We start from the raw sequence: 9,874 nt of genomic DNA on the forward strand, positions 1-9,874 counted from the left end.
GGTTGAATCGTAAAGCTCCACGAAGTTAGCAGCGGTGGACGTTTCTCTTTATGATGTGTTTCGAGGAAACGAATCGCTTAGTTATAGAATTTGGAACCTTTGGCACACCGCATTTGTAGGGAATGTTCCAACGCAATACAAAAACCCTTCCCATCTCACGCGTCTTAGACATTTCAACGATTATCAAATCAAATTTTGATATTAAAGGATTCGATCGAAGAGAGTGAAGGATGCCCGAGATGGATGAGCGCGTGGTTATACAGCAACCTCTTTCAGCCATAGCAGAGGCGTTTGAGAAACTGTCCAAGAGGGTGAAGGAGAGGAACAACGGCAACGATATTCGCTTGGACACGTTCTGCGAGGCAGCGTCTCTCGTCTCCGTTCTCTTCCGTTCTCTTGGCCTCGCCTTCAAATTCGCTGAATTGGAATACGTCGCCAAGGTTCCCTTTTCTTTCTTTTGGCGCACAATTTAGATTTCTTGTTGAGTATTGTCATTAAGGTTTTAAATATCATGAAATCATGGCTGTTGATATCGTGACAAATTACATACCAATGTCGTCCCAATTGCAGTCGCGTTATAGTTCATTTTTTAAAACCTTGCTGATCGCAGTTTTTATCATTCAAACTTCAAATTTAGATTATTGAAATCGTGATTAAATAGATAGATGTATATAACGAATTGTGTTGTTATTTAAATTTTAATCAATGTTTTCTTTTCTATTTTTTTTTTGGAAAAATTACGCTAACACTTCCTGATTCACATGATATCTTGTGAATTTCGAAGAAACCATGTGGAATATCATTGTAATTCCCTTTCCTTCTTGTTTTTCTTAATCTAACTATAACTTTTGTTTTATCAGCACAAGGATTGGGTTTGGTGCAAAAAAGTTAGTTCTTCACAGCGTAATCAATTAAGGTTTGAAATGTTTAATATCTGATTATGCATCGAATAAGATTGACTTGAAAGGAAGATATGTTTAGGAAACTATGTTTTTTTTCATCTTATATTTTAAAATTAATTCTTCACTTCATAAGAATTAAATTCTAGATTTCAATGGTTGAACGAACGCTAAGCACAAACAAGTAAATTTTTGTTTTGGTAGTGCAAGTGGAAAATTTAAACAAGAAGATTCAAAATTGGAGGCTCGTACGGGCGGGCAATAAACAATTATGATTACAATTTATACACAGTTTCGATATTTTCATTTTCTTTAAAATTTTTAATTCCTCCGGTTGCTCCTTGTGATCAAAATCATCTTTGCTTTTTTTTTTTTATAATTTTTTCCAATTTGAAATTTGTGACTTTTGTTGAAATTGGATTATGTATAAGCAATTGAATAGTGAGCCAGCACTAAGTTTGCTACCAAATGTGGTAATGTACACGAAGAAAGTCAGATGTTGTGGTCAATGTGGTGTTACTAAACTTGACTCCATCTTCTGCTCAGTTGTTACTAATTGAATTAATAATAACTTTACAAATAATATACAAGTTTGATGTATATGTATTTAAGTATGTGATGAATTTAATAATAAGAACATTACAAATAACATACAAGTTTGATGTAAGTAGGTTTCATGTTGGATGGATAATGGGTGGTAATATACAAGGCTTTAGATATATTATTCCTAAAGCTTCTATGCACGGTTTTATGACGCTTCATGATGCTGATTGTTTTCTTGATCATTAGTTTATTCGGAGTTACTTTTCCTTCACCCAATTCCTGTCTAGTATTCAGGGCATCGTGTTTGCTTTACTTCCCAAATTTTTTTCTTTACTTCACTGTTTTCTGGGCTCTATATTTTGAACTTCTAACCTTGTTCTAATGGTATGAATATGTGTGATGTTGATATGGTCAGCTACATGGACTATTGGAAGCATCAAAGACATGTTCCACTCTACCGGATATTCTTAACCTTGATGTCGCCAGTGACACAGTGAAAACATCTGGAAGCTTTTCACGTAATCTGCGCAGAGTTCGGCAGGGTCTTGATCTTGTCAGAGCTATATTTGAACAACTTTTGTCAACCGAGTAAGAAACCTTTTTTGTTTATAACAACTCAAATATGATGCTGAATTTTCTGTGATATACAAATAGCAAAAGAGAGTACCGTTTTCCTGTCTGTTCAGTTTCAGCTGCGTTGAACCTCTGTTCCATAATTCTATCGTTTACTTTCTTATAACATCTAATTAATTCAAGTGCCTAGTGGGTAGTGGGGACATCTCTGATTTGTTATTTTTTGACATTTTCAGCGATAGTTCTCTAAAAGAAGTGGCTTCAACAGCTTATGGACAGGTTTGTGCACCGTATCACACATGGGCGGTAAGAACAGCTGTGTATGCTGGGATGTATACACTTCCAACGAGAGACCAACTTTTGATGAAGCTCAATGAAACAGGTAACTTACATTGTTTAATTTTGTTCGGTGAAGGGGGCTTATTAAAATTTATAGAATCAAATATATGATGTGTTTATATAGATATTAGTGATGAAAATAAGCTGGATCGAACAAGGTTTTGCTTAAATAATTCTGGCCTATTAAACTCAAGACCCAACTAGGTCTGTTATAGACTTTTTTCAGACCTTATCTAGCCTTTTAAGTTTGTCTTGACTTGTTAGCTTACTTAAAGGTCTATTTCATGCTAAATTAAGTATGAGATATTTAAAAATAGGCTTATGAACTAATAGGTCAATAGAGACATATTTTATGTAAAACCAAATATAAGCAAATGTGAATTAAAATCATTATTTAGTTAAGGCCAATGACTGATTATTTTTTAAAAAAAGTATTTAGCCTGACCTGATATAGTCTAGGCCATACACTCTTGTTGGGTGACTTGACCTATTTCTACTCCTAACAGAGATGAATTTTAAAAATCGATTTCATATGTTGGCAGTTATTAGTTAATTCCTAACATGCGAGACCACCTAGTCGTCCTATGAATTTTCTATTTGACAACTCCATACGTAACAACTTATCTATTCCTTTGTTGTATGCTTAAATTAATTCTTGGTTTAGAGTTTGGGGTTTAAACGGCTTACCTTTTTCTTTGTATCTTCTATTTAATTATTTTCAATTTTGCCAGAAGTTTATTTACATCAATTTCGGCGTGAACAAAGAAAATTAACCGATCTTATTAAACAAATTAATGTAAATAAATTGGCCGATGTAAATATTCTCATATTTTCAATTTTTTTAAACAAGATTTTAATCTTTAGGAAATTGGCCGATTTTGATACGATTTTCTTGCACCAATCCATCTTACATACCTAAACTCTATCTTAAATGTTTTTGCAGAGCAATCAGCTGATAAGAAGATGAGAAGGTACATTGCTGCCTCGCTTCCAATTATAGAATACATTGATAAACTGTACCTTGCTCGAAATATTACGTTGGACTGGTGAATTTATGAAAAGAAAAACGAGAAAATCTAAGAAGTTGAATGCCCTTTCTGTCTGTTAGAAGGCAATGCTGTGGCTCCATTGTTTATCAGCAACCTTAGTACACATGCTTCAATTTTTGTACTATATATAAGATGTAATTGTGTTAGTTTTTCTCAACGGCTCTTGGCCCCTTAGGGGGAGATGCACCAAACAACCGAATAGGTTTGTACTAAATTGCTAACGAAATGCATGTGAAATTTTTAGTTCCATTTTGATTCGTAATTTTGTATACCTGTATATACATGTACATCATTTGTTTTGAATGACAGAAATCGTGATATTTTAATTCTGTGAGAGTACTAGTAATGAAATGCGGATGCAAGACATTCGGGGCATTATTAGATTATTACCGAATATCAAATCAGTTTTCTATCACTAAAATGATATATGTAGGTTTTATTGGCGGTTTGAATTGATATATATTATTCGTATTTCAGTATGCTTTTTGCTCATCTATGATTTGAAACAAAAAGATTTCTGAAAATGCAAATAACAAAAGGTTGACACAAGGCATTCAGTTCATATTGGAACATGACGCCCTACCACGGTTCTGGACTTGCCTTGGACTTAGGTCGTACTTGTATAATTTTTGAGTGTATAATTTGATTTTAATTTTTTCTTATTTTCTTTCCAAACAAAACCTTAATCCTATGACTTATCATTTATGACTTTTAGTTATTTCGTAACCTTTTTACATCATTTTTCTATTTACTCCAAACTCCTAAACAAGAATTTTATGGTAATAAAATCAATGGGAGAGAGGGTCGATACCAAAAAAAAAAAACAATGGGAGAGAACTCCAATAAATTATAATTGAGTTAGTTAAGTCATGAAACAAAAAATAATGTGCAAAAAACAATGTTACACAATATCTTTCATTTTTTTTTATTTTATCTCCTCTTGCACTCACCGATCTACCGTGACTTTCTTTTTAGACTAAAAAATCAATAAATAATTGAGATTTTTCACTCTGATCCAACAGGGTAACAAACTTCGATTCTTCTTAGACTGTATGAATGAAGACTACCAGTTAAACCAATCAATAAATATACCATTTAAATTATCTGCTTTCTTTATGCCCCTGTTCCTTTTCTTTGACTATTCGGGGGTAATTACTTTGGTAATGAAAGCTAAGATATGAATGTAGGTGCCAACGGACTTGAGAGAATCCAATACCAAATGATGAAATGAAGGACTAAAAAGTAAAAAGATTTTTATGGAAAAATCCAATGTTTAAAATTAAAACTGCTTATTGCTTACAGGTAGATTCTCAACATAATTGCCGTTTACAACATCCCTAACTGCAAACAATTTTAAAGCTGTTTCTCCCTGTAAAAAAAATTAGTCAATGGTCCTCAGGATAGCTCCTAAATGATAAAACACAATGAAAGTTAAGGGGCAAAAATCACAAGATGTTCGGCCTTGAGCCAAGCAGCTCCTAAACAAACACTATCGATTCGTAATATGGTGGTGGACATAATTTTACGTTGGAAGTACAAAATGACTACAATGCCAGGCTTTCTGGGTTTTCAATTATTTTTGAGAATGTCTGGAGGAAAGCGGCCAACTGAGCTCCATAAATAATTCGATGATCAGCTGTTACATTCACCTGAAAAAGGAAGTTTAGACCCAATTAATTCGATCAGAGATATTTTAAAAACAATTCTGATCCCATATATGGTCCTAACTCCTAACTATAACTGACATAAGAGTTATATCTGAAGCGTGTATTTGTCCTTGTGCTTCTTAAGAGAAGTCAATGACATGCATTAATCAAGAGTCGTATGATCATATCCATCTCTCCATATGATGCATGCAAGTTGAAGACTAGACAAATCCCTTTTTCAACAAACTAATGCATATGATCATTGTGATGTAGTAAATTTATAAAAAAAAAATTAGGATCAGTTCGTTCTAATTCCAGAATATATTTCTCTCACTGTGCACAAATTCCAATGCAAAATCATTTAAACACACATTCTAGTTACATTTAAATGGTTCAAAATCAATTCTACCCAACTTCATAACAAAAAATTTAGTAACTACTCACTGTATACAAGATTGTGTCGCTAATACTCAGTCAACAGTATATAAGATAAACAAGTCCGTTCCTTTAAAGGGCCATGGAATGTAGCAGAATGTCAGAGTACAGTACCTAGTCACTACTCACTATATAGTATAGTAACTGATATTGTAGCTTGCTTATCTTCTCAATCTGTTAAACAATTGTGGACAGTTGGCAGTCATACACGTAGTGCTCAGTCTGCACCTAAATACTTTCTGTGTCTAATTGAGACTTTTTTTACCTTCCTCTATATTAGGGCTGGGCAAAAACCCATGAGCTGAACCTAACATTGTATTAGTCATCAATTTTCTTGAGTGTACACCAGTAATTTCCTGACATGTGGTTTGAGTTGGCCCAAGAGTAACGGTCCAACTGCAACTTTTGTTAGCCCGAATTGGAGTTCCCACACCTTTTCCTGCCTAAAGATCAGAGGCTCCGCGGCAATTGAACGTTAGGTGACTCACCAACGTGCTAATTTTATAAACCCAACGACCACGATATTTATATTCACAGTTTAATTTCGTCGGATCAAAAGTATACTAATAAAAATGGCCTTAGTATTTGTACTGAAAAAAAATTAGTCGTAGTGGAATGCTAGCTTTAACGTAGAATAGTTTGTGGTATTCTTGTCATTGAAAATGTTCCTACATAATTTAAAACTTGCTCCAATAATAGAATTCCTCATAGAAATTTCACCACCCATGGAAGGCGATGGTTCGAGATGGAAAGCAAGTTTTGGTAATTTTGTCCTTCCGTGGAAGGATGTATTCATTTATTTAAGAAATAGGTGTTAAATCCAAGTTAACACTATGTGCGTTTCTCGTGGAAGAACATAAAGAAAATTAGACAAGTATTTGAAATTCTTTGAGATATCGTTCCATACTTCGATTCGTCAAATAAGCTAAAGTGCCTTTAAAAGAAATGGAATACAAAAGTAGAAAGAATTTTCATTGATTTGTATGGTAATGGATTTTTTTTAATGATTATGAATGTTTAAAATATCTATTATGGACTGGGCTTATTATTAGACAAAAATAGGATGAAACTTGAAAGGCGTTCGGATGCTTTTTATCCCCTGTAGGCTGTAGGCCGTAGGTATTCGCGTCTTATATACAGTATATGTTATGATTGATATTTGGATATAAATTCTCGTTATATATATATATATATATATATATATATATATATTTAAAAAAAATGTGTATTTTATAGATATTTTGTTAATGAAAAAGTTTAAAACACGTACATATAGTACTAGATAATAATTTTTTTTATTAAGGCAAAATCTTACATATTTTTAAACGTACGACTAATTAAAATTGTGCGCAATTTTTTTTGTTTTATCTGTTTCATGATTTCGCCTTTTCTTTTTGGTTTAAGGATTCCTTTAGGTGTGATGATTGATTGAAATGAGGGTACTAAATTTCATCAGGTTTAATCATGTTTATGTTCCTAAAAAATAGATAAAGTTTAAATAATAACTATAATTAGTGGCAATTAATGTTTTCTCCACAAAACGATTGTATCGTTAGTCCAAATCACCTCACCTCAATCGATAGTTCGAGACACCCAAGACAAAAACATAAACAAGATAATACTTGTGTTGTTCGTACATCTATTCATACATAGATCAGTCACTGTTTTCCCATTGGCGTGTTGAGTTTGATCGTCTAGACTACATGACTTTTGAAAGTAGAATGAATACCAGAACGTCAATCCATTCTACCCTGGAATGGACCCTGCTGGAGCCAATTGTTTGACTTTAGTTATACACGAGGACCTACGATAATGAATCCAATGCTTGTAATCTTTTGGATAATAATAACTATGTTACCATGATAGGTTAAATAATAAATACTCAAACATCTACCCGGCCTTTAATTTACTCTCTCACTCCAGAAATTATTATATGGTAGAATAGAACTATCATATTTTTTACTAATCTCTACATTGCATGATCAAATCTTATTAATTTTTTCTTATAATTGGTTCACTCTTCCTATTGGCTTAAGCCAAGGCACAGTGAAGGAACCACCCACTAGAAGCTTGGCCGAGTCAACTAAGCGCACCATCAGTGTAGTTGATCCATTCAATTAATTTAGTGCCGGGTTTACTAAGCAAACATGAAAAAATAATTCATAGTTAGAAAAAAATCAACCAAGCACTATATGTGGGGCCAGGTCCAGTACATAAGTGAAAGAATAATCTCCGTTAACATAGGCATAAAACCTTACCTTTTTCTCTTTCTTTTATATTCATGCTTTCTCCATTTTCTGCCCACCAAAAACAAGCATCCCAAACTGCTCTATCATCGTAGAAAGTGATTTTCATAGTCATAGATCATTTTCTGCACATTTCTGCAGGATGAAGTTGATCCTGCAAGCTTATTAGACATACCTAGGCTTTGCTAAGTTAATGCTGTTATGGCTTTTGAAAATGGTTCCAAAAAGGAGCTTCAGAAAGTTGGTCTAAAAATCTCCAAGAGCTTTCCTCTTACTAGGACTACTCTGGCATCTATGGAGTCTTTGTCCCTGCCAGTGGTACTGTGAACACCTTACTGTATTTTCAGTTTTGAGATTGGTCATGACTTTGTGTGTGATGTTTGGGTTCTTTTGCTGAGAACAGGTTCAGGAAATTGTTCTTTCTGCTGATATGCAATGTGAGAAGTGCCAGAAGAGGGTTGCTGATATTATTACTAAAATGAATGGTAAGTAAGTTGCACATGATTGTGAAATTCAGACATTGTTCATTGATTGGTTTTGGAGCTCTATAGAGAAATAAGAGATCTTACTGTTTTTTGATGAGGTTAGTATGTTGCACATGATTGATTGCATATGATTGTGAAATTCAGAATCACACACTCACTAGCTTCTCCCCTATGAAGAGGTTAGAGAGAAAAAGCGCAGTTGGCCCGTACTGTTTTTGTTGTCACTTTTGATTAGGGTAGCATGTGTTTTGGCTGCTAAACTGGGGAACAGTTATTTATAGCTGTACTATGTACTAAAACACTCTGTTTTTGGTCCTTTTCTTTTTGAAACTTTCTTATGTTTAGCTTGCTTCAACTACGATCTCCATTCCATATGTGTTAGCCACCCACACCACAATTAATCTCCTTTTCTATTTATATTCTTATTTAACAATTGATATAATAATTTATTACAAGTAATGATGAGATATTAGATAAAAATATTTTAATTTAAATACGATAGTACTATATTTTACATCCATTAATGTAACCAAAAATAAGTTTACGCCCATTAAATGTTACTAGGTCTGCGTGTGTTATGGAATGGAGGTTGTAACTTTTTACCTGTCATCTTTTAGGTAGTCTGAACTTACCTTCTTCAGATGGCTAATATCTTAAACCTCTTGGCTTCTTCGGTACAAAAGACACAAAAAAGAACAAAACCGTCTTTAAGCTTTATCTTTTAGTCAAGCAAAAATCACCAAAAAAAAAATATATGTTCGTAAAATTAGCATTCCAAAATAGTATCATAAAGAATGTTATTTAAGTATATTCTTTATTACTGTGAAAAAAAGTACCACCTTTATTACAGCTTTTTTTGCATTATTTTCTTTTTGGATAACAAAATAAAAGAGATGCACATTTCGAAACTCTTTTTTTCTTTAACTTTTTCTCTCTAAATTAAGTGTTAAAAACGGTGTGGTAGTAACATTTTCTTTTATTATACCTTCACGGTGGTTTGCTTACTTGTGTCATCAGAAAATTATAGCCGCGGTTTTATGAGTTAATACCCTTTCGGTGGTTTGCTTACGTAGATTTCAGTATTTTACCTTTAAAACCGAAACAATCAGTAATGCTTTCTATTTGATGAATTTTGAGATGCAATTGTAATGGTATTTCGTTACTTTCTCTTGCTAGCTCTTATAGTTATACCACATGTTATTGATTTTTCAGCAGAGACCGAGTCAGTGGTGGTGAATGTGTTGGAAAAGAAGGTGGTACTTACTTTTAGATTACCAACTATTGGTAAAGTAATCTCACAGCAAATTACTCCTGTCCCTAAAGTTGCCATTATTAGACGGATATTTCGATCTTCACGGAGTTAACAATGACTTACAACGGATCCACACGTGCATAAGATTCGGTAAACTGATTATCCAATGTACAGCTGAAAGTGTATTTGTATTCATTTGAATTTGTTTTGTAATTGCCTTCTGAATTAGCCACTCCAAGTGTCCAAGTGATTTTACGTCTGTTTATTTTAAAGGAAAATAGAATTAATTTTGACAAAAAATAAGTTTGAGGAATGTGTAACCAAATTAATCTTTTGAAAAGTAAGTGTATTAAAATGTGTGCGGTGAGACAAATTGATGCCAAGCAGGCATGGGATTATGTATTAAA

General features: G+C 33.3%; 2 protein-coding genes across 3 annotated transcripts; both read left to right on the forward strand.

Annotated features, from left to right (window-relative positions):
* On the forward strand, window positions 1-3,729 carry LOC114370526 (ACD11 homolog protein-like). Its single transcript, XM_028327903.1, has 4 exons — window positions 1-440; window positions 1,858-2,030; window positions 2,252-2,397; window positions 3,298-3,729. Exons 1-4 carry the CDS (start codon window positions 231-233, stop codon window positions 3,402-3,404), a joined length of 636 nt encoding a protein of 211 aa, XP_028183704.1. The 5' UTR covers window positions 1-230; the 3' UTR covers window positions 3,405-3,729.
* Window positions 3,730-7,743: 4,014 nt separating this feature from the next.
* Window positions 7,744-9,874, forward strand: LOC114369481. 2 transcript variants are annotated; one of them, XM_028326714.1, is made up of 3 exons: window positions 7,744-8,048; window positions 8,134-8,215; window positions 9,431-9,874. In XM_028326714.1, the coding sequence occupies exons 1-3, from the start codon at window positions 7,932-7,934 to the stop codon at window positions 9,577-9,579; spliced, it is 348 nt and encodes a 115-aa protein (XP_028182515.1). In that variant the 5' UTR covers window positions 7,744-7,931; the 3' UTR covers window positions 9,580-9,874. The 2 variants fall into 2 exon arrangements, with proteins under 2 accessions (XP_028182515.1, XP_028182514.1); XM_028326713.1 differs by having other exon boundaries at window positions 7,746-8,048; window positions 9,428-9,874.

This window comes from Glycine soja, chromosome 10, assembly GCF_004193775.1.
Source record: "Glycine soja cultivar W05 chromosome 10, ASM419377v2, whole genome shotgun sequence".
Lineage (NCBI taxonomy): Eukaryota > Viridiplantae > Streptophyta > Magnoliopsida > Fabales > Fabaceae > Glycine > Glycine soja.

Bases quoted from the DNA above. Each gene is read 5' to 3' on its own strand.
- LOC114369481 (XM_028326713.1), top strand. From the start codon at position 7,932: ATGGCTTTTGAAAATGGTTCCAAAAAGGAGCTTCAGAAAGTTGGTCTA. The intron at 8,049-8,133 runs GTACTGTGAACA...TGCTGAGAACAG, and splicing joins AGTCTTTGTCCCTGCCAGTG to GTTCAGGAAATTGTTCTTTC. The intron at 8,216-9,427 runs GTAAGTAAGTTG...TTGATTTTTCAG, and splicing joins TATTATTACTAAAATGAATG to CAGAGACCGAGTCAGTGGTG.
- LOC114370526 (XM_028327903.1), top strand. From the start codon at position 231: ATGCCCGAGATGGATGAGCGCGTGGTTATACAGCAACCTCTTTCAGCC. The intron at 441-1,857 runs GTTCCCTTTTCT...TGATATGGTCAG, and splicing joins AATTGGAATACGTCGCCAAG to CTACATGGACTATTGGAAGC. The intron at 2,031-2,251 runs GTAAGAAACCTT...TGACATTTTCAG, and splicing joins GAACAACTTTTGTCAACCGA to CGATAGTTCTCTAAAAGAAG.